The sequence below is a fragment of the Petromyzon marinus genome, chromosome 43 (assembly GCF_048934315.1).
Source record: "Petromyzon marinus isolate PM22_M1 ecotype Great Lakes invasive population chromosome 43, UKy_Petmar_22M1.pri1.0, whole genome shotgun sequence".
Lineage (NCBI taxonomy): Eukaryota > Metazoa > Chordata > Hyperoartia > Petromyzontiformes > Petromyzontidae > Petromyzon > Petromyzon marinus.
In genome coordinates this window covers 3,382,412-3,406,285 of record NC_133709.1, presented here as the reverse complement: position 1 = coordinate 3,406,285, position 23,874 = coordinate 3,382,412, and the positions used below count along the sequence as shown (strand labels likewise).

Here is a 23,874-nt window from a genome sequence, read left to right as displayed (position 1 = left end):
ATTAAGTCTTCATCATCATCGTCGATATTTTTTCTGTTATCTATCACAGTTGCCATCCCATCATTGTCACCAGTTATTGCACAATCATCGCTGTCGAAGTTGATGCCATCGCCTCCATGTTTTAATCCGCAGCTTCAATAATGTCACGTCAAAAGTTTCCACCGTCATCGTATACTGTACGGGACATTGATATTTTATGAATCATCACGAAGGGTTTAATCATGATTCGATGAATATCGATTCTTGAGCCGGAGGCACTCGTGTACGATGTTCTAAGAACCGATATCGGACTTAATGGTGCAAATGACGCGGCCACTAGAGGCCGCATCAGTCGCCGTAATGTTGAAAAAAAAATCAAATCGGTTGAATATTGATAGCCCTACATCAATGGCATAGTCTGTACCAACATCACTATCATTGCCATCTCGTTATCAATATTTGCATTCTGACCACTTGCGGTTGTCACGATCATCCCGCCGTTATTGCCGCTTGCACCTTCCTCTCGGACATTGTGCACGTTGTGGAACAGAAGCCAGGGGCGATTCTAGGATACATAATGCAGGTTTCAAAAATGTCTCGTTAAACCCGCCACCACCCGACACGGCCAATCAGTAACGTCTGTCACGTTAACAGAACATGCCAATTCGTTACTGGTACAGCAACATCGGTGTGTTGGAGAGCCAAGCCACAACATTTACGATCCGAGTACGACGTTTCGCCAGCAATTACAACTGCCTTCATCAGGCGACAGCCAGGTTTGTATTATGGATGATATTGGTCGCGAAATCCGCCGTGTTAAACTGATTCTGGGATGCACCGCGGGAGGGTGGAGCGATCGCAACGGCTTGCGCAGGCCTTTATCCAGCAGTGGATTGAGCATGGGCGATGGTGACAGGAGAGTAAGGAAAGACGCGGCGCCTAGTGGCGTGGTACTATAAGGGCAGAATAAATGAGCTGACAACTCGCCTCCTTGCCACGCTTATTCCTCCACACTCAAAATTAAAGTTTTTTTACGCATCCCATCAGCAACACGGCCTTCTGAGAGCCCATCATTTCAGCAGCATTGGTTCAACACAAGCAAAAACTCTGCTTTTAACGTTCAGTATCTCAGTTTAAGACGTAGGCTTTCGCGACCAAATATCATCCATCATATAGGTTTTTTGGGGGTTAGATCACACCGGTGTGCTGTACTAGTGACGAATTCGCATGTTCTGTTTACGTGACAACCCTTACTAGTTGGCTGTGTCGGGTGGTGGCGGGTTTAACGACGCATTTATACGTTCAGCATCTTATCGGCCGGCCGGCAGGCTTGCTTGAAGACCTTAAAAGTGTCGATTATGCAACAACTTCTGGTTCTGGCAGAAGGAAGGAAGCGATGTCTATCGAGGGGGTGGGGAGGGGGGGACTGCTACATTCGGTGAGAACGGCACCCCCTTCACGATTGTTTATGCTTCTGAACGCGTGTATAGTTATGAATGTACGGTATACTAATGGGTGTGTACACGTACTATATATGTTAATGGGAATGTAAATATATCGTTTGGGGGCGGTAGTGGAGTGGTTAGGGCGGTAGCACAGTTCGATTCTCGCTAGTCGCCAGCGTCCTTGACGAAAATCTGAACCGGTCATGGACCTGCCCTCAAGTCAGGGGTGTCTCAACATCACCAATGGGGAGACAAAGGTGGCCGGGCGTAGTTCGAGCCACATCACCGCCCCCTTTCTTCGCCGTCTCGTGTGTTTGTGTGGCGTGTCGGCCTTAATAGGTGCTCGCTAACAGCACCCAAACCCCCCCAACAGTCTGTTGAGGCTCTACGTGGGATGGTTGTGCGGGGTGCGATTGGCCCTGCTCGCTGAGTCTTATCGGCTGTGCCCGGCCCCTTCCTGTGGTTTCCCAACCATTAGACCGGAATTTTGGGTCACACGAACCACCACCACTAACCACCAACCTCCTCCTCCTCGTCACAGCGCTCATTGCGACACCGCCTTCCTCGCCATTGGGGGGGGGGGGGTGCTGGCTCATTTGCCATTGGTGGTAATTGAGGGGGGGGGGGAGGAGTCTAAAGAGACGACTGGACATATGTAAAAAGAGCTTTATAGCTCATCGGGTTCCTACAGTGCGGTGTCAATATTTTGATTCTGACATTTTGTTCGGGAGAACGGGGACAAATTCCACTGTGTGCCTCCCACCGCCCCCACCACCGATGCCTTCAAATTAAACCGGAAATATTACATTTGATACCGTGACGTTGAAGCGTGCCCTCCCCCAAAGCTCGGGGCCCGAGGCGATCGCCTCGATTCACTGCAACCCCCCACTCCCACCGCGATCTCCTGCTCAAAATGAGCATTGGGGGTGCTCGTCTTCCGTTTACAGACCAGAAATCAACCAGTGGTGATTGTTTTATTTACCCCGGAGGTACGATGGGCTGAATCAACCTTCCGAACTGGGATTTCATCTCGTAACATTCCGAGCATCTAACGCTGACTCCCACGTGGCTTTTTAGTTTTTAGTTTTAGAAAACCCCTGCGGGATGACAGAAGGGTTATCGAGAAACGGCGGCGTTGTCGTGGCATCAGAGGAGGGCAGTAGTTATAGACGTCATTAGAGATGACAGATGAGACAGATGTGGTGAGAGCAGAGGCACCGGTGAGACACGTGTAGTCAGATGAGATGAGAGAGATCCAGGAGAGACCACTGTTGTGAGAGGAGAGAGATGTAGACAAGACACAGACTTGCACAAGGTGAGACAAGAGAGATACAGACAAGAAAGACATGGGAACCGATTAATAATATTTTTTTGTTAATTGCCAATGTTTATTGTCAACATTAGGATTTCAATTCGAGCTGGCGTTTGGGTTGGAAATCCACCGGCTTCTTTGCGCTGCGCGCGCTAACCGCAGCACCACCGCTCCAACATCACTCCACCACACACACACAGAGAGAGGCACAGTGCGGGGCTTTGTAAACGTCGCTGACAGTCTCTCGGTTTGAGTCGTGAAGCCGTGACTGCGCGCGGCCGCGGCTGCACAGTTGAACGCGGGCACTTGAACGAAGCCTGTCGACTTGACTGAGACGTAAGTTGACGTGCCTCGCACGGAGGCGCGGTGGGGAGGGATGGCACAGCGGTTCGATTCCCGGCCACGGCCAACGCCCGTGCACGATCCTGTCTTTCACCGGCTCGCACTGACCAGCCTGGTGAAGTATGGTCTAAATCTTGATTTGAAGCTTTCGTGACTAGCAGGAATCCATATTCTTGTGGTTATTTCTACCTACGTGACTTTACCGAAAGAACCAAAAGGTATGGTATAAATCCAGATTGGTATAAATCATGAGGCCACCCCCCCCGCCCCCCCCCCCCTTAATATAAAATGCATTGGGGAGGCTTTTCATACGTTTGTGGATTGGGAATGGTTGGAGTTAATTTTCGTGACGGTGAAGATGTAAAACGTTGTACGGGACCCTACGGGTACTCCTGGATTGGATCGGACGAGGGATTTGTTATCGGATGAGACGATGGTTCTTTATCGGACGAGACGATGGTTCGATATTGGACGAATCAAGGGTTCTATATCGATGTGCTCCTGGTTCTGTATTGGATACGGGGTCTATATCGGTTAAGACGGTGGCTTTATATAGGAAGGTTATATATTGGACGTCAAAGTGTATATATGTACTGTATTGTTAAATAGAATCAATGCGTATACATTGGAAGATTATTTTTGGCCGTGTCCACCCTGCCGTAGCTGGTGGACCGGGTATCAGTCTTACCACACGCATGCTGATTAAATCGACTACTTATTTTTTTTAACATTTACTGATGTCATAGGTTAATTGCTTTTCCGTTGTAGGTTTAATTTGTCGCGCGCCTGCTGTCCAGCGCTTTGGAGGCGAGGGGTTGATGGATCGCAAAGAGATTTGCGAAACTTCCAAACCCGCGAGGCACTGAGGTGGCCAGATGAGTTATGGGCAAGTACAGCAAGCGGGTTCGTGAACCGGTCTGTGCGGACCTGTGTGTGTGTATCACCCACACGAAAGCCTAAGTCATTCGTGGCATAGGCCAAACATCTCAGGGTATAGCAAGGACCCTCCTGAAAACTCGTCTCGAGACTCAGTGAGGCCTCTCCTGGACAAAGATTCCATTATTCATTATCATCATCAGCCTTGGTCAATCCACTGCTGGATTAAGGCACATCCCCCCCCCCACCCAAGCAGCCGCCATCTATCACGGTCTAAATGTAAAATAATAATTAGTCGATCATCCATCTGCTCTACACCAACACGAGCCGGTTTCATAGTGCCGTCTATCTCGGCGGAGGAGACCCTTCCTCCTCCTCTTCCTCCTCCTTCTTCGAACGCCAAGATAATAATAATGATTATAATTGTTGTAAGTTATCAGCTGCACCCGGGCGTCGTTGTTCTTGCAATCGCGATGGCACCTCGCGGGGAGCCGGTTTCCCGTCGCCACGGTGGGGCAATGAGAGTGGCGTGGTTTGGTGGAGGGTTGCCTTGGAGTAGAAATCCGCGGCGGCGTTGAAGAGAAGAAATCTGCGGAAGCTTGGGCGGGGCGGGGGCGGGGCCGGGGCCTCCCGCCCCCCCTCCCCCGTGGCATTAACGCGACGGGCGCGCGCGCATTCGAGTGCGCGCGCGCGCGCGCGACGCTCCTACGACTGTGCGAAAGCATTTATTTTTTATTTAATTTTTTTCCTATATCTTTTTTATATATATGAAAAACTCGTCATTTTGAAGGTAGAATTTGCGAGCGGCGCGAGAGTTGCGTTAAAGTCGAGCCTCGTGTTCGTGAATCTGTCGTTACGCAGCTGCGCGTGTGCTGTCGACGATATTAATAATAAAATGTTTTATATGAGGCACGCTAGTTCCGTAATTTGACTGTGTTCGCTGACCATGTTTGCTTTGCGCGGGAGGCGAATTTCTCGAGCGTGTCTTCTCTCCCCTCTTATTATCGATATCTTCTTCGATATCACCGTATCGTCCGGATTATAGGACGCGCGTTATCGCCCCTGCCCCCCCCCCCCCGCCAATTCGTTATATTAAAGCAAAGTTTGAGGGGAGCCGTGCGTCTTATACTCGGGTAGGCGTGCGTGACGGGTTTGTGTAACTTTACACACACGTCTTACCTTCGTCTTACTTCGCGGTGCGTCTTCTAATGATCGATTGCGACATCGGGGGAACAGAAACGTCGTTATCGGCGCGTCTAAAACAAACTCGATACATGCTTCTGAAGTGTGTGTTTTCACTAAGAAATTAAATTAGAACAACAAAAATACGACCGAGGGTAAGGGAGGGGGGTGGGGGCATTCATTCAGCAGTGGATTGACCATGGCTGATGATTCGATTGTGATTTTTGTTGTTGTTGTTGTAAATGACCGCATTCCCTCCCAAAAAAAGAGGATCATTTACCATGACGAGCACAGGGGGAGTGGTGGGAGCGAATCACCGTCCATCAACACCGGAGGGAGGTGGTGGTGGTGGTGATGTTGGAGCGAGATGCGACGATGGAGGAGGTGGGGGAGGAGGAGGTGATGGTGCCGACGAGGTGAGAGAGAGCGTGACAGAGGCGCTGAATTACCGCAGTGAGTTGCTCCAGCGTCTGCAACAGCTGCACCTCGCCAGCCAGCAGGTGCGTGCGTGTGCTCGAGGTGCACCTAGCCTGGCACGAGCGCCGCGTTGACGTCACCACCGTCGCTGAGTGGCGAATGTTGTTGTTGATTGCGTGTACACGGATCCAGCGGGTTTCACCTTCTCGGTCTCATCAGCAGAGTCAGGCTTGTCAAACAAAATGCTGCTGGGTTTACCGGATGTTCTTGGCAAGAGCGCTAACCAATATAACAACAGTGTTCTTCACTAATCTCCATGGTGGGGGGAGGGTATTTTTTGTATCTATTAAGACGTCAATGTGAGGGGCCACCACACTTGTATCTTTCAAGACGTCAGTGTGAGGGGCCACCACACTTTTATCTCTCAAGACGTCAGTGTGAGTGGCCACCACACTTTTATCTCTCAAGACGTCAGTGTGAGGGGCCACCACACTTTTATCTCTCAAGACGTCAGTGTGAGGGGCCACCACACTTCTATCTCTTAAGACGTCAGTGTGAGGAGCCACCACACTTTTATCTCTCAAGACGTCAATGTGAGGGGCCACCACACTTTTATCTCTTAAGATGTCAGTGTGAGGGGCCACCACACTTTTATCTCTTAAGACGTCAAAGTGATGGGCTACCACACTTTTATCTCTCAAGACGTCAGTGTGAGGGGCCACCACACTTTTATCTCTCAAGATGTCAATGTGAGGGGCCACCACACTTTTATCTCTCAAGACGTCAGTGTGAGGGGCCACCACACTTTTATCTCTCAAGACGTCAGTGTGAGGGGCCACCACACTTGTATCTCTCAAGACGTCAGTGTGAGTGGCCACCACACTTTTATCTCTCAAGACGTCAGTGTGAGGGGCCACGACATTTTTATCTCTCAAGACGTCAGTGTGAGGGGCCACGACACTTTTATCTCTCAAGACGTCAGTTTGAGGGGCCACCACACTTTTATCTCTTAAGACGTCAGTGTGAGGGGCCACGACACTTTTATCTCTCAAGACGTCAGTGTGAGGGGCCACCACACTTTTATCTCTTAAGACGTCAGTGTGAGGGGCCCCCACACTTTTATCTCTCAAGACGTCAGTGTGAGGGGCCCCCACACTTTTATCTCTCAAGACGTCAGTGTGAGGGGTTACCACAATTTTATCTCTCAAGACGTCAGTGTGAGGGGCCACCACACATTTATCTCTCAAGACGTCAGTGTGAGGGGCCACCACTTTGTATCTCTCAAGACGTCAGGGTGAGGGGCCACCACACTTTTATCTCTTAAGACGTCAGTGTGAGGGGCCACCACACTTTTATCTCTCAAGACGTCAGTGTGAGGGGCCACCACTTTGTATCTCTCAAGACGTCAGTGTGAGGGGCCACCACACTTTTATCTCTCAAGACGTCAGTGTGAGTGGCCACCACACTTTTATCTCTCAAGACGTCAGTGTGAGGGGCCACCACACTTTTATCTCTCAAGACGTCAGTGTGATGGGCTACCACACTTTTATCTCTCAAGACGTCAGTGTGAGGGGCCACCAACACTTTAATCTCTCAAGACGTCAGTGTGAGGGGCCACCACACTTTTATCTCTCAAGATGTCAGTGTGAGGGGCCACCACACTTCTATCTCTTAAGACGTCAGTGTGAGGAGCCACCACACTTTTATCTCTCAAGACGTCAGTGTGAGGAGCCACCACACTTTTATCTCTCAAGACGTCAGTGTGAGGGGCCACCACACTTTTATCTCTCAAGATGTCAGTGTGAGGGGCCACGACACTTTTATCTCTCAAAACGTCAGTGTGAGGGGCCACCACACTTTTATCTCTCAAAACGTCAGTGTGAGGGGCCACCACACTTCTATCTCTCAAGACGTCAGTGTGAGTGGCCACCACACATTTTAAACCATCGGGTTTCACAGCACTGTGGAGGTGTTTTCACATTCGTGTGTTGCCGGCGGCCCGCACTTCAGGGGCTTTACGAAATGGCCACCAGGGACCGCCAATGGCCCGTGTGACCTTTGCCCTGATGAACACTGGTACAACACAATCAACACAAACTCAACATGCACCACCTCGGAGACACAGCGGGTCAAAGCGAACACGGTGTGTATGGGTGTCCGTCTCGCTTATGGTGCCACCACTGGAGTTTCTGCACTTTAAAATAATCTATATCGAAAGCTAATTTCTTTAAAACTGCTTCTTCTTGTGTTTAGTTTGGTGCCATCCCCCCCCCCCCCCCCCCACCGATCAGCACGGTTGGCTACGTACGGTGATGCGAAAGAAACTCAACATGCCTACCCACCCACACCGCGCCACGCATACACGCGGCACGCAGGTGACTGTCAGCGGGGAGCGAACCCTGGCCGCGCTCGAGAGCCACTTTGCCGGGATCGAGGAGGCGGTGGCGGCGGCGGTGACGGCGCGCAGAGAGGCGCTGTGCGGTGCCGTGCGCGGCATGGTGAGCGACGCGTCGCTGCCGCTGCGAGAGTGCACGCAGCTCATCCGCCAGCGGGTGGACGCCGTCGAGGAACTGCTTGCAGAAGGTGGGGTCGGGGATGTGGCGGGGGAGGACGGCGAGATGCACCGTGCCTCCGATTAGCGCGGTTGGCTACGTGCGGTGCAAAAGACGTCCAACGTACATACAGTGCATAGAAGCCAATCTATCGGATCAGTTGGCACGCGTTCAATTTGTGTTGCCGTCTTAGTTGTCCATATTCTTAGTTTTTTCGGTAAAGTCACGTTGAAGAGAAACAACAAAATAACAAAATATATATAAAACAATAAAAATTCTCACGACGTTTCGACCATAACTCAAACGACACACCTGATGATGACCGTTTGAGTTATGGTCGAAACGTCGTGAGAATTTTTATTGTTTTATATATATTTTGTTATTTTGTTGTTTCTCTTCAACGTGACTTTACCGAAAAAACTAAGAATATGAATTACTGCAGTCACGAAAGCTTTAAATCAAAATTTAAAAGTCTTAGTTGTCGTCAATGCCTCTGTTGCCATCGATGTGGTCATCGTCGGTGACGTCGCTCCCCCTCATCAGGTGAGGCGGCCCTGGCGTCGTCGGGCCCGGAGCAGGAGTCACTCCTCGCGAGCTTCACTCGGAGGTCCCTGCAGGTGCAGCTGGGCAGGTGAGGGTGGGGCAGCAGCAGCAGCAGCATCAGCTCCTCCTGATGCAGGAATTAACTCATCATCTTACCTGCCCTGTCCTTCCCTTCCTCTGCTCTAATTATGTCCCCTTCCACTCTCTCCATTGCCTAACCCCCTTGCCGTTTCCTCCATGCCCACCTCTACCTACTCTCTCTGTCCACCCCTCGCTCCCCCCGATTCCGTGCCTGTCCTTGCCCTCACGTGGCCATGCCGAACATTCTCCGCCCACCCTCCCCCTTCAATGCGGACACAATTCCATTGGTATCACGTGTCCCTACTCCAAGTACCATTCTCGGTAGTCCCAAGTTTGCGTGTTCCAAATTCCCCAAGTCCCTTTGTCCCATGCCCTCGGCTCTCTTTTTGTGTCCTGATGCTCGTCCCCGTGTTCCCACATACCATTCCCCATGTTTCGATTTAAAGCTTTCGTGACTGCAAGGATTCATCTTCTTTGGTTCTTTCGGTAAAGTCACGTAGAATGAAAATAAAATAATAAATTGATAAAATAAAATAACACAATCAAATTCTCACGACGTTTCGGCCACAACACAAGCGGCCTTCATCAGGTGAAGGGACGAGACTGTCTGGAGGACAGCGCTGGAGCGAACACAGCCAAGCTCAGACCGCGACCTTTAAGCTATTTCAATGCTAAATTATATGCTAATTCCTTTGTCAAGGCGCTCTGTTTCTTCTCACGCAGCTTAAAGGTCGTGGTCTGAGCTTGGCTGCGTTCGCTCCAGCGCTGTCCTCCAGACAGTCTCGTCCCTTCACCTGATGAAGGCCGCTTGTGTTGTGGCCGAAACGTCGTGATAATTTGATTGTGTTATTTTATCAATTTATTATTTTATTCTCATTCTACGTGACTTTACCGAAAGAACCAAAGAAGATTCCCCATGTTGCCATGACCCTGTACCCACATTTCCCACATCGTCATTCCTTTTTATTCCCATGCCCCAACATGCCCTTCTACCCCCTGTCTCCTCGCATATCATGCCACCATGTCCCGCCTATCCCATTTTCCTCGTATATTTCAAACTGAACTAAAACTGAACTATACTCTTTGGTTCTTTCGGTAAAGGCACGTAGGTATAAAAAAAAAATAGATCACGACGTTTCCATCGCCACACAAGCAATCGTCCACCCACGTGACTTTACCGAAAGAACCAAAGAGTATGGATTCCTGCAGTCACGAAAGCTTCAAATCAAGATTAAAACTGAACATTTTTTTTACCGGGAAAGGCCCACTGATCTATATTGCTCTTTTTTCAGAAGCAACCTGGCCACAAATGATAACTCAGTGAAGTGGCTTCTCACGTAGAAATTTATAGCAGCCAAATACTCTTAAACGCGTGTCTCTAAATGTGGAGGGGACAAAAAAACAACATCTTACCACCGCAGCACCCAATATCATACGCCCGTGCCCTTCATCCCGCGTCCCCCCTATGTCCCAGTGCCTCATGCCCACGTGTGCCCCACGCAGCCTCCCCGAGGTGCCGGCGCTGAGCGAGGTGGCGTGTGTGCGGGCCTCTCTGGACGGGTCGCTGGGCCCTCGGCTCAGCTCGGTGATCGCCGCTCACGGCCGCGTTGCTCCGCGCGCTCCCGTGCAGCTGGAGGAGATGAACGCGCGGCCCGCCGCCGTGCGTGTGCGGTGGTGCAAGGTGCGTGCGCGTGTTTCCATAGAGAGAGTGGGAAGCGGTGGCGCTCCGAACTACTCGCCGTGAGGAGGAACAGGGGTTGGATCACCTGCCAAATTTTTATTTGTGTATGCATACAGACTTCGCATAGCGACCCCCGTATGATGCTGATTCGTTATAGCGTGTTTTGTCTTGGAGCCATTTCCCACCCCCCCTCCCCCCCAAATTTTTTTTCAGAATATCCATCTTTGTTTACATTCGCTCAGCCAATGAGAACGACGTGGTTGCGTGTGGGGAGCGGTGGTGCAGCGGTTAGCGCACCGTGCTATGAACCCGGCGACCCGAGGTCGATTCTCGCTCACGGCCAACACCTGTGACGGTTACCTGGGCTTCCTTCCCGAGGTCGACTCAAAATGAGTACCTGGAGGGATGTGTAAACATTGCCACTGGGAGAGACAAAGGCGGTTGGGTGTGATGCTGGCCAACTACCCCCCCCCCCCCCCCAGTACCTTACCGCCCTCCATAGGTGCTCACTAATAGCACTTTCCCCAAAGTATGTGTAGGCTGTACGGGGGATCTTTGTACGGGGGATCTTTGTCACGTCTGCCTGCCGCAGGTGGACGAGGAGTTCCCCGTGCAAGAGTACCTCCTCGAGTACTGCCGCGGTCGTACGGAGAACGTAGCGCAGATGACCAGGGTACGGGCTCCCTGCATCATCATCATCGACACCATTGCCTTCATCGCCATTTGCAACATCCTCATTGAAGCCATCACCGACAGCACTGTTTTATTATTTTTTTCATCGTCGTCGTCATAATTTAATCAGCAATATTATTTTAACAATAGAATGTTCACAATCATCACCATCATCATCGTTTTCACAGTTATCATTTTCATTAGAATCATTATCAGCTCTATATATGCAGAGTACTGTACAAGTAACAAATGTACAATGTGTTTACGTGTCTCATTAAGTGCTTGCTATCTGTGTGTCCGTTGACGCCCTGGACATCCTTGCAAACGAGGTGTTGTTATCTCAAGGGATCGTCCAGATTAAATATTTCAAGTCGTTTTCATCGTGTATATATTCACCATCCCTACCACACTTTAATTATCACCACCACCTCCACCATTATCATGACCACACCATCACCGTGTAAATAGTTTATTTCAGTAATCTGTACACCCCCCCCCCTTCCACCCTACTCCCCCACTCCCGTCCCCCCCCACCTTCCTCGTGGGCCCCACCAGGTGTACTGCGGCCCCGATACCGAGTTCACGGTGGCCCATCTGGAGCCGCACGCAGACTTCACGTTCCGCGTGGGGGCCCGCGAGGCAGGCCCCGAGGGCCCCATCGCCTGGAGCGTGCCCGTTACGACCAGCACCCCGCTCCCCGCGCACGGTCCGTGCCTCCGTCGGTTTTAACCACCCCGTGCGTCAATGACACACCTTGATGGTGACGGGCATGATGGTGTGACGCACTTCGTGAGGTCGCACTCGTTGCACACAAAGCGCTCGCCACAAATGAATCGCAACACCTCGCTGATCGTCACGTGAACTCCGGTCGTCCTCGCCACGGCGGCCACTGGTGAACCGACGAACAGAGAAGGTCGCCGCATCGCGTGCTTTCGAGATGAGCTTCTGAGGCCGTCTGGAACGCTCTTCCTTCCGATATTAGGAAGCCACTGGAGTTATGCACTTTTAAATCATCACCTCGATTGAACACTCATTTCTTTAGAACTGCTGCTTGAGGTCAGTTTGTTGTCTGTTCCCTCGCACCTCCAATTAGCACGGTTGGCTACGTACGGTGCGAAAAAAGTTCAGCATACGTGCTTAAATACCTGATGGTGGAACATCTGTTCACGAAGTATCTGTCATCAGTTACATGCCTGTTGATAACACACCTGTTCGTAACACAAGTTACTGACGCACCTGTAGTGAAACACCTGTTCGTAACACACGTGCTAGTGTTACGTCTGAATTACACGACTGTTGACGACACCCCCTGCTGTCGTTGGCGATTGACAGAATGGAGGCCGGACCACGCGGGGTTTGCGCTGAGCGCGCAGAGGGACGTGGCGACGCGGGGCTCGGGGCCAGGGATCACAGCCCTTTACTCGAGTCGACCCAGCCTTGCCCTCGGTCACTCCGTGAGCTTCAGGTGAGGCCCCCCCCCCCTCCCCTGTCGTGCCATCACCGAGGAAGGCCGCGAAGGGTTGGTGGATCGCGTGCCGCGTCACAACTATATTATTATGCAGATGAGTAAAGGACGTGACAATAATGGATTGACAAGACCCATCTCTGGTGGCGTCACTTGGCAATAGACTGACAGACCAGTCTCTGGGGGGATCTCTAGGCAATAGACGGACAGACCGATCTCTTATGGGGTCACTTGGCAATAGACTGACAGACCAGTCTCTGATGGTGTCACTTGGCAATAGACTGACAGACCGATCTCTTATGGGGTCACTTGGTAATAGACTCACAGACTGGTCTCTGAAGAGGTCTCTAAGTAAGAGACTGACAGACCGGTCTCTGAAAGGGTCTCAGACTGGTCTCTTGAATGGGGTCTTTAGACAATAATTCACTGGCAGACTGGTCTATAATGGGGTCTCTGAGCACTAGACTGACAGGCTATAAACTGTACCCGCCCCCCCCCCCCCCCGACTGCTCCCCGTCCTCAGGGTTGAGCGGGTGGGCCCCCTTGGGTGGGATGACACCATTGGGCTCTGCGTGGAGCCCCGAGCCGACGCCAAGTCCCTCCGTTGGAACGGCGCCCTCTGCATCGCCTCCAACGGTGCATCACACCGCATCACTCCTGTCCAGTTACACCCACCTAATGATAATGATGGTGGTGGTGGTGGTGGCGGTGATGACAGTGATGATGGTGATGATAATGAATGTTGCCAGTGATGACAATAATGGTAATATTATACTCATGATGATGATAAGGATGACGACGACAGTGGTCGTGGCGATGATGATGATAATGATGATAACAATGGTCATGATTTTGATGGTGACAGTGGTAGCGGCGATTCGAACGATCGTGATGATGGTGCCGATGGCGGTGATGGTGTTGCCCGTGTCGGCGGCGGCAGCAATGACTGCGGTGGTGGCAATGCCGACGCTCCGCGTAAACAACAACGCCCATCCCGCCAGGTGCCGTGTTCGTGAACGGCAAGGAGATGACCAACCAGCTGCCCTCTCTGGCCGTCGGCATGACGGTCACCTTCGGCACCGAGGGCCCGGAGCCCGGCTCCCCCGTGGTGCCTCCGGGGCCTCTGGGGCTGCCGGCAACTCTCCGCGGAGCGCCGCACAGGCTGCGCGTGAGCGTGGCGTGCGCCGAGCGGGAGGTGGTGTCCGAATGGCTGCTGGAGCAGGCCTGGGAGGTCCTCTACTTCGGCTGCTCCTTCACCCACCCCGGGTGGAGTGTCCTGGTCTTCTGAGCGGAAGCCCCAGCGTTGCTGCCGGCCTCTCGCCGGGGCAGGACGGAGCGCTGTGGCGGGGCCCACGATATATAACGATCAAATTCGTCGTTTGAAGGCGAGTGTCACGTTCGTGATGCCCGCAATTCGTTGTGTGCGGGAGATCTAATTAATGCATGAATTTTCAACGGACGGGAGCGGTGGTGCAGCAGTTTGCTCGCTGCGCTACGAACCCGGCTACCCAAGTTCGATTCCCGCTCGCGGCCAACACCGGTGACGATTATCTGAACCGGTTCTTGGCCTCGCCACGGTCGACTCATCATCAATTGAGTACCTGGTGCGATATGTTAACATTTGTTAGTCGGGAGACAATGGCACACACGAATACACACACGTTTACGCTATGTGTATTTGTGTGTTTCAATGGGTTATTTAGATTCATTCAAATAATTTGCAGTAGAAAATGTTTAGGCTAAAAGCGCGTCACGTTGGACGTGTTTAAGGATCATCGAGTGAGCGCGTGCGGCACGGAACAAGTCAATTTGAATTGGGAGGAGTAAGTTGGTAAACATGGAAGGACGCGTGGCATGGGGGTGGTGGTAGCTCGCGAGGAATGGAGTCCTGGCGTGTGTACAGTTGTCCGCGCTCCTCGCTGAGGTGGAGGAGGGAACTGTAGTGAAGAGCCAGGGCATGGCACCTCGATCCCTGTGAGTTGTCCTTCCCCCGCACCTCCGATTAGCATGGTTGGCTACGTACGGCACGAAAGAAGTTCAACACGCATGCAAGCGAGAGGGAACGAGGGGGAAATACGCCAAAACAAGTGACACAACTTGTTTCCAGAGGCTCCTGCTCACAGCTGGAGTATTCTAGGTGCCTGTGGGTCATTGTTAATAAAATGCAGTTCAAGTATCTCCATTGCTGTGGACATTATTTCGGTGGGGTTTTCCGAGACTCGAAACTAACCGACTGTTGTTGTCCTCTATGAAGTGCTTCATCTGCACGGGACAATTTCCTAGATCTCCCTTGCATACGAGACATCAGGCCTCAGCTGTCTCTCACCTGTGTCCAGCAATGAAGTTAGACTGCAACGGACGACGTGACCAAGCGGTCGCGGGTTCATTGCTCATTGCAGAGGTCAGGGATTCGAGCCCAGCTGTCACTCTGGTTAATATTGTGGGTGTATTGATGGTTAATACCGTCGGTGTATTGATGGTTAATACTGTGGGTGTATTGATGGTTAATACCGTGGGTGTATTGATGGTTAATACTGTGGGTGTATTGATGGTTAATACCGTGGGTGTATTGATGGTTAATACTGTGGGTGTATTGATGGTTAATACCGTGGGTGTATTGATGGTTCATACTGTGGGTGTATTGATGGTTAATACTGTGAGTGTATTGATGGTTAATACCGTGGGTGTATTGATGGTTAATACCGTGGGTGTATTGATGGTTAATACTTTGGGTGTATTGATGGTTAATACTTTGGGTGTATTGATGGTTAATGCTGTGGGTGTATTGATGGTTAATACCGTGGGTGTATTGATGGTTAATACTGTGGGTGTATTGATGGTTAATCCTGTGGGTGTATTGATGGTTAATACCGTGGGTGTATTGATGGTTAATACTGTGGGTGTATTGATGGTTAATACCGTGGGTGTATTGATGGTTAATACTGTGGGTGTATTGATGGTTAATACTGTGGGTGTATTGATGGTTAATACTGTGGGTGTATTGATGGTTAATGCTGTGGGTGCATTGATGGTTAATACTGTGGGTGCATTGATGGTTAATACTGTGGGTGTATTGATGGTTAATACTGTGGGTGTATTGATGGTTAATACTGTGGGTGTATTGATGGTTAATACTGTGAGTGTATTGATGATAACATTGCGTGGGCCATCTATTTCACAGTGGGTGTTCAAGGTTATGTGATGTTATATATAAATATATTTTAAACGAAGAGGCCAATGTGTGCCACTCTTACGGTCCAAATAAAAAATAATCCTAAAATCACTTATATTGGTAACAACACAGCAAGATCACCCGCCTGTTGACAGACTCTACTCCTCTGCAAAACAGCGAATGGTGTGAATACTAAATTGTTATAATTAGTCATCATTAGACCTCCTTTGCCAGTACCAAAATATGAGAATAGGGTGTTTCCCCTTTTTTCTGGCAACAAAATTGAAATCTATTTACGAGGATTCATGTCTGCATTAACCACAATACCTGCAGTCAAAATGCAAAAGGCGTCATCTGGTCGAGCACCAATTGGGTCGAGGCTCAAAAGAAAGCCGTCCCTTGGTGTGGACCAATCAGTTTCAAGGACAATGCATCATATATTATCATAGTATGTTTTTGTTTGCATTTTGACTGCAGGTATTGTGGTTAATGCAGACATGAATCGTCGTAAAAAGGTTTCAGTTTTGTTGCCGGAAAAAGGGGAAACACCCTATTCGTGTTATAATAAGTGTTACATTTATATATATGTGTGTGTGTGTATCCGTCATCTAAAGAGCCTGCTTCATCTGCCTGGGGTGGCGCTCTATTTACATCGGCTGAGCCAACCCCCAACGGGGTTTGAACTTTTTGCTTCCCGATTATCGCGAACTGCTCGCTCCACCGCTGAGCCACCTGGATGGTGGATTGCCAGCAGCATGATTAACCGGTTAGGTGTGTAATTTGTCACCAGTGCAATGAATTAGTTTGTACTTACACAACTTTCACGTAATTGTATACATTAATTCGATTATCATCTGATTAATGCATACTGTATATACATTCATTCAAATGTATATATATACATTAATTAAAATGTATATACATTAATTGGAAGAAAAACGTTGGTATAGTCCAACAATTGTTGGACTAGACCAACGATTTTGTTCCAATACAATTGATAAAGATACCCAGTTGTGGGTGACTGATGGTTTCTTCTTGACACTGACGAACAAACTTTGTATGCATGTTGAACTTCTTTCACACTGTACAAAACCAACCGCGCTAATCAGAGGTGCCGGGGAAGGACAGCAAACTAAACACAAAAAGCAGTTCTTCCGTGCCTTGATCGACGGATTTGCCGCTGCGAGCGGTAAGGCTGTGAGAAGCCGTGCTACGCAGCAGCTCCACGCTGCAGTCATGCGAGATCCGTTACACTCTGAGATGCCCTTACATGGACCCGTTTGAAAAGTCATCTGCACTTGCTTTTCTGTTAAACATAACTCTGTCGTGAAGTGTAATACAGCCACAAGGATTCTCTGCTCACGCTTATTTTAAGACACTGCGGTCAGTTGCATATTATTTTTTATTTTATTCATAGCAGCATTTTTGCGATGATTTACATTTGATTGGCACGTCCAGTGTTGGGCAGCATCACGAAAACCATCTTATTCGAGCACGCAATTTTCTGACAATTTTCAAAAAGGTCGTATCAAACCGCAGTCAATAAGCGCAAGGGGATTATTTGCTTAGCACAAACTGCGGAAGCACACTCTTCGACTTAATGGCAAGGGAGCGGAGTTAATAGGCAGACTTGAGATGGATGCAGATGCTGCTCAGAAGCTTCTCCCAGCCGGACTTGCCCTCGGCTGACAGGCCACCGTTGGCATCGTCCACTTGCTCCAGGATGGTGGCAGACAGCACCTGAGCGGAATACATCATTTTGGATGACTTAGAATGTCAACGTGGAGCCTAAGGCGAGACCTTGGCGTCACATGCAATGGTGAGTCTTTGAGACTTTTTTTTTGTCGGTGAGGTTTCTGCATCGGTATGTTTGGCCAGTGACATAAAATCACTCTTTGGCTTTACATGCAAAATGTAGATGCAAGAGTTTCATTCGCGCTAGAGCAGCGTTCTTCACTCATTTTCAGATGGGGGCCACTTTCGCCAATAAGACATCATCAGTCTGAGGGCCGCCACACCGCCTGCAAGGGGCGATTTCACATTTGTGTATTGTTGGGGGCATCACGTCATGGGCCACACTGAATACCACCAGATACCGCCAATGGCCCACGGGCCCTGCAATGAAAGAACACTGCACTAGAGCCATCTTCTGCCTATCTTGGAGCCCAAGCGTGCAACACCTGACATTCCCAGCAAATCTATTCAAGTACTAACCAGTCTCAACACACCCTGCTTAGCTTCCAAGATCTGACGAGATGAGGGAGGGGGGAGGCACATTCAGAGTGATTGCAAGGCATCAAATGCCATCGTCGAGTCGCGGTGCCACGTACCTTGAAGTACTGGGAGTCAACGTGGAACTCGTAGGCGTGCTTCTGGCTCAGGGCCTTGAGCTTCAGGCTCTGCTTCTCGGGGTCGTCCAGGGCCACCACGGAGTCGTTGACGGCGTTGATGATCCTCTCGGCGTGCCAGCGCACGGCGGGAGACTTGCTCAGCTTGTCGGCCGAGTCGAGCCCCTTGAACTTGGGGAAGAAGTCCTGCACGCCGGGGTTGGACGTGAAGAACCTGGTGATGGTAAGGAGGGTGTGGTGGGTGGATAGGGGAGGAGGGGGCACAGAAAGGTTGGTGAAGGAGTTAAAACTACATTTGGAATTGCAACATCATGAATGATTTCTGGAAGCAGAAGAAGAAAAAACTCACCACAATGAACATTGCATAGGTTGTAAAATTTTAAATTTTGTACCGTCTTGATCTTTAGAAATTAATACGGATACAAAAACGTCTTCAAAAGTTTGCAATATGCCGAGTTCTTGCGTGAGAAATAAAGATGTATTCATGATTACGATTTTAAATGAGAATGATAAAGTTCCCCTCTGCAAGGTACTCAAAGCAATGTACATCGCACAAATATATTGATCGATTGCCAAACAAGTACAAATCACGTATCGGAGCTAATTGAGAGACCTCCAGCTTGACATCACGTGGATTTCAGCTTCAATCTTGGAGCTCCTGCTTGAGGAATGATGTTGGTGGGTTTTTTATTCTCCAAGTAGAACAAAAGAAAAATCACTAGATGCGTGGATTTTGTAATCATGTAATTGATAATGTAAAAAAAAACACGTATACCAATATTCATATTCTTGGTTCTTTCGGTAAAGCCACGTAGAAGGGAAACAATAAAATAATAAAAATATAAAACAACAACATTCTCAAGACGTTTCGACTGCAACACAAGCAATCATCATCAGGTGTGAAAACCACAGCAAGAAAGTTTGAAAAAATTGGCGTTTTTTTTTACGTTAGCACCACGGAGAGCAATTTGGCAGTTTTTCAGATGGACGAGTCCATCTATGTTCGGAAAAGAGGAGGGGGGAGACGAAAATAATGTATGCGGTCTGAAAGCCACCGTAAGCATGAACAATCAATTAAGACCCGAAATGGTTTATCAAATCTTTCCAATGATTGCTAAGCCAGAATCCATCTTCCCGGTTGAAATTGTCTCTGTGTTTGTATATGTGGATAGCCTCATGAATGAAACTTTCATGGTAGCTAGATGGCTTGCAAAGACATTGACTTCTCCAAGCCATCTGGCTACCATGAAAGATTCGTTCATGAGGCTACCCACATACACAAACACAGAGACAATTTCAACCGAGAAGATGGATTCTGGCTTAGAAATCATTGAAAGGATTTGATAAACCATTTCGGGTCTTAATTCATTGTTCACGCTTACGGTGGCTTTAGACCGCATACATTATTTTCGTCTCCCCCCTCCTCTTGTCCGAACATAAATGGACTCGTCAATCTGAATAACTGCCAAATCGCTCTCCGTGGTGCTAACGTTAAAAAACCGCCACTTTTTTCAAATGTTCTTGCTGTGGTTTTCACACCTGATGATGATTGCTTGTGTTGCAGTCGAAACGTCGTGAGAATTTTGTTGTTTTATATTTGAATTATTTTATTGTTTCTCTTCTACGTGACTTTACCGAGAGAACCAAGAATATGAATCCCTGCAGTCACGAAAGCTTTAAATCAAAACGTATACCAATGATAGGAAACAGGGGAGGCATGCATCTTTCATCATTGCCAAAATAAAATAGCGTTAAGCTCAATTGCCAAGTCATCAGCCATTTGGACAAATGTGTCCAGTGGCGTTTGTTTAAGCAATGGGACACCTCTGGATGAAAACGTTTCCACCTCTCTGAGCTCCTTGAACAGCGCTGTTAATTTAGTTTAATACGTAGGCTTTCGCGACAAATATTATACATAATGAAGGTTTTTTTAGGTTAGATCGCGCAAATATAAACGTGTCGTTAACTCGCCACCACCCGACACAGGCGCAATCAGTAAGGTTTGTCACGTAAATAAAACGCGTCAATTAGTTACTACTTCAGCACTACGTCAGCACACCGGTGTGTTGGAGAGCAAACCCACGACATTTAGCGCTGTTAACCCCACACGTTCCACAACAAACACGCGCGCACACATCGCTCACTTGATGAGAACGGCCTTGCCCGCAGCCTCGTAGTTGGCGTAGACTGCCTTCCAGCTGCCAGCGACCGCAGCCTTCTCAGAGGCAGAGAGGGCCCCAACGCTTCCAGAGTCGACGATAGGCATGGTGAGTGGTTGGCGGTGGAGGCTCTGAGAAGAGACGCGAGAGAACCGAAGGTGGCTTTGGGTGGCACTGAAGTTGTGGAAGTGGCGAGGGGCCCCACTTAAATACCTGAACGCGACCGCGTTGCTCAACCGCGGTTGAGCAACGTTGAGGCATCTGCAGCGGTTCATCTCACGCAGCTGCAGAAAAAAAACTGTGTGCTGCACCATTTTTCGTGAATGGTGATTAGGAAAGGCTGATCGATACAGATTCCTTGATAAATGATGCTGGCTCAATCGTGGTTGGGGGTTGTGGGGGGGGTCAAAGTATCTAAGTGTGGCTTTAGCACAACACTGTTGGCGAAACATCTGCCATGAAAAATTTAATTTGGCAAAAGTCCCAGAGCCTGCCCAGTGAAATATATTTTTTGGCGGGATTAGGGAAGGTCTTTATGAGGTGTACTGAGGAGATGGGAGCAAGAGCATGTTCAAAGTATGGAAAAGGCATAATTGAGTAATTATGCTCTCACACGTTCAAAGAATGGAAACAAATCAAAGGCACAGAGGTCATTTATCCTTAAATATGACGATTTCGTGACGTTTATGCGGAGCCTGACACGTGTTCCGCAAGCGTGTTGACGCGTCTGCTCCGTTGGTATATGAAACAGAAATAACTGCTTTGAAGCTTTCGTGACTGCAGGAATCCATACTCTTTGGTTCTTTCGGTAAAGTCACGTGGTTAGAAAAATAATGAGATCACGACGTTTCGATCGCACCGCAAGCAATCAGGTGGGACAACCACAGCAAGAAGAAAAAAAACCCCTGCTGTTTTGCTGTTTTTTTTTCTAGAGTATAAAAAAATAACGGAGGTCCGTTCGGCCGTTTCCACGAGGCAAGGAGTTTGAAGTATCGGAACCCAATGCCACGGCGTTGCGGCTTCCGCGTGAATCCGCGTTCGTCGGCAATTTGGCAAGCGGCCAACACGATAGGATCCAACGATGTGTTTACAAACACCGCCGCGAAAGTACCACCGCGCGTTTGCGCAATCGGAGAATCGAACCCGGTAGGCGCTTTTCCGCGCTCGTCGCTAAACGAAACTACTCATCGGTGCCGCCGATCAAGTGTCCTCGATAGAACGCAAATGGGAATAACAAAAAAACGGAGCATTGGTGAAGATTTTTTTTTTTAATTAGGAATGGGCACCAGCACAGGAGGCGTTCGAGATGTTCAAACGCCAAATTGACGCGCCTATTGCAAGGCACCACGTGCGCATTTCACCACACACACACTTCACAGGGCTCGTGGAAATGTTGTTCTGGAAGAGTGATTTGGCAGTTTTTGCGTGCGACGCTTAACACGAAGCACTCCTCTGGGCTGTTCACACGCACGCCACGAGGTGTCAGATTCTTATAACTCTCATTCGACTGGCGGCAGTGTTTTGCACGTGCGTGATGTTTGCGTTTTTTTGTTGCTGCTGCTGCTGCATTGGCCGGGAATCCAACCTCACACGAACCCCGTCAGTGCTACTTCGAGGATAGGCGATTCGTACAAAATAAAAAAGTGACGATAGAAAAGCGGTAAAGGTGATGCCTGAAACTGCTTGCTCGTGGCACTGCTGGTGGAAGGATTTTCCACCGTACGTAGCCAACCTGATTAGCGCGGTTCGCTACGTACGGTGCGAAAGAAGTTCAACACACGTACACACATTAGAACAGCGGTGCTTAACTTTGACTGCAGCCTTGGTTCTCAATCGTAAAAAAGTACAATGTTAATAACTACACAGGGTTTTTTTTATGAAACAAAGTAGTTGTACTTACGTGTCCGTGCTTAATTTGTGTTTCGATGATTTACCTTCTAAAACAAATCTGGCCGTGTCTCGCTAACGCCCAGAAAGGGCATCTCGCACCCCCAGGGGGTGGCGTGCCATCCCAGGTTAAGAAGAACCACTGGGTTATAGGTAGATCAAGAGACCACCAGCACCGCTCCTCCTCTAGAGCAGTGAGTGGTTCTCAACCTTTCCTGGTTGCATTTTGTTTCAACCGAGTTGCACAACCCCGCTTGCCTGGCCCGACATGGGCTCTGAGAATTAAACGTACGAATAATGAACGTGAATATTTTAACCAATTGTCCATTCTGTGAGGTATCCCTAACCGGCTAAGTAACTGCAAGCGAATATTAAAAAAAGAAATCGATCGGACGCTCTGCACGCGTGACGTCATTTGCTTGTTGGTGACTTTTGCAAGCCACATTGTTTACGATCGAGGGGTTCACAAAGGACGTTTACATCGTTCCTCGGTTAACATACGAATTCAAATTTTATCGTCGTTATTTTAAATCGGCAGATTCATACGTGAGTATACACAAATGACTCTCATGTATGACATTATTTCACACACTTATAAATCTCGTCAGTGTGTCGTCTTGGGGTGGTCTGGGAATGTTTTGTCTACTCTTTGGTTCTATTCGGTAAAGTCACGTAGGTAAAAAATAAAACAACAAAAATCACGACGTTTCGGCCACAACACAAGCGGCCTTCATCAGGTGAAGGGATCAGGCTGTTCTGAGGACAGCGCTGGAGTGAAACACAGCCACGCTCAGACCGCGACCTTTAAGCTGTGTGCGAGGAAACAAGGTGCCTTGACAAAGGAATTAGCATAAAAAAATTAGCATTTGATTGGCCGACTTAGCATAGAGGTGGTGTACATTTAAATCTATAATTGTTTTCTTTGTTTTTGCTGCCTTGCGAAATCTCGATCAATCGGACTTCTGTAACGAAAGCACATTTTTTAAAAATATGTATACTTAGAGACCTGCTTACCATTTTCTCGATGTTGCACTCCTCGTGTATTTGTATTGTTCGCTGTTGTAATTCGCTGACGCGCCCCATGCTGGAACATCTGTGCTCAAGAGCTTCATAGCTCATCGGATTCTTCCTCCCAGTCGAAATAAAGATTCTCATTCTGCTAAGAGAATATGTTCAGGAGCTCAATGCCAATACGGAGGTCTGCTGCTTGCCACGAGGGAGAGAGAGCGAGAGAGTTGGTGGACATTTGCTGTTCCTGCACCGCTGGGTCTCAAATGAGGCGTCTATTCTGGACGCCTGCGTTAGTCCACTCTGGCTCGTTGCCTAGTAGGAGGTCAGAACGCTGAGTTGGAAGCGATTCGAATTGCTTGGTTCGAATCCAGGCAGCCACTGCTGCGATTCGCCCCGGGTTCTCAACCCAGTAACTGGTTCGACTATTTCCGTGGCGGAGTGTGGTGACAGAGTGCTGTCTTCCTCGCGTGTTCATCAAAGGTCACATCGACGGGAATCGCAGACTTTCCGCGATATCTCCTCTCGCTCAGCTGTTCTGTAACAACACGGCGAGTTGCACCGTGCTGTCTCTCTCTCTCTCTAACTTCCTCCCCACGAGTGTTACACGTGGTTTTGTTTCGTTTTCAGCATCTCATTGCTGAAGCTTTCAATGGGGAGATCAGTTTCCAAGTACTGGGGAAAGAAATCAGGCGGTAAATCGTCGCATGTAAGTAATGGTAATGAAAACAAACGTATGCTGGGCTGCAAATG

General features: G+C 49.1%; 2 protein-coding genes across 4 annotated transcripts; one reads left to right on the top strand and one right to left on the bottom strand.

The window, feature by feature from the left end:
* Positions 1-2,040: 2,040 nt before the first annotated feature.
* On the top strand, positions 2,041-14,723 carry LOC116951507 (cytokine receptor-like factor 3). 3 transcript variants are annotated; one of them, XM_032970187.2, is made up of 10 exons: positions 2,041-3,072; positions 5,405-5,636; positions 7,929-8,136; positions 8,649-8,736; positions 10,233-10,410; positions 11,003-11,083; positions 11,638-11,788; positions 12,415-12,547; positions 13,071-13,183; positions 13,549-14,723. In XM_032970187.2, exons 2-10 carry the CDS (start codon positions 5,418-5,420, stop codon positions 13,833-13,835), a joined length of 1,458 nt encoding a protein of 485 aa, XP_032826078.2. In that variant the 5' UTR covers positions 2,041-3,072; positions 5,405-5,417; the 3' UTR covers positions 13,836-14,723. The 3 variants fall into 3 exon arrangements, with proteins under 3 accessions (XP_032826078.2, XP_032826077.2, XP_075929817.1); XM_032970186.2 differs by lacking the exon at positions 2,041-3,072 and adding an exon at positions 4,590-4,744; XM_076073702.1 differs by lacking the exon at positions 2,041-3,072 and adding an exon at positions 4,753-5,087.
* A 2,380-nt stretch (positions 14,724-17,103) lies between these two features.
* LOC116951533 (globin-like) lies at positions 17,104-20,422 on the bottom strand. The gene is made up of 3 exons (XM_032970226.2): positions 20,212-20,422; positions 18,050-18,281; positions 17,104-17,459 (listed from the first exon to the last, which is right to left on the bottom strand). The coding sequence occupies exons 1-3, from the start codon at positions 20,331-20,333 to the stop codon at positions 17,337-17,339; spliced, it is 477 nt and encodes a 158-aa protein (XP_032826117.1). The 5' UTR covers positions 20,334-20,422; the 3' UTR covers positions 17,104-17,336.
* Positions 20,423-23,874: the final 3,452 nt, after the last annotated feature.

Bases quoted from the DNA above. Each gene is read 5' to 3' on its own strand.
- LOC116951507 (XM_032970187.2), top strand. From the start codon at position 5,418: ATGACGAGCACAGGGGGAGTGGTGGGAGCGAATCACCGTCCATCAACA. The intron at 5,637-7,928 runs GTGCGTGCGTGT...CGCGGCACGCAG, and splicing joins TGCACCTCGCCAGCCAGCAG to GTGACTGTCAGCGGGGAGCG. The intron at 11,084-11,637 runs GTACGGGCTCCC...GGGCCCCACCAG, and splicing joins ACGTAGCGCAGATGACCAGG to GTGTACTGCGGCCCCGATAC.
- LOC116951533 (XM_032970226.2), bottom strand. From the start codon at position 20,333: ATGCCTATCGTCGACTCTGGAAGCGTTGGGGCCCTCTCTGCCTCTGAG. The intron at 18,282-20,211 runs GTGAGCGATGTG...TACCATCACCAG, and splicing joins GGCAAGGCCGTTCTCATCAA to GTTCTTCACGTCCAACCCCG. The intron at 17,460-18,049 runs GTACGTGGCACC...TATTCCGCTCAG, and splicing joins TTGACTCCCAGTACTTCAAG to GTGCTGTCTGCCACCATCCT.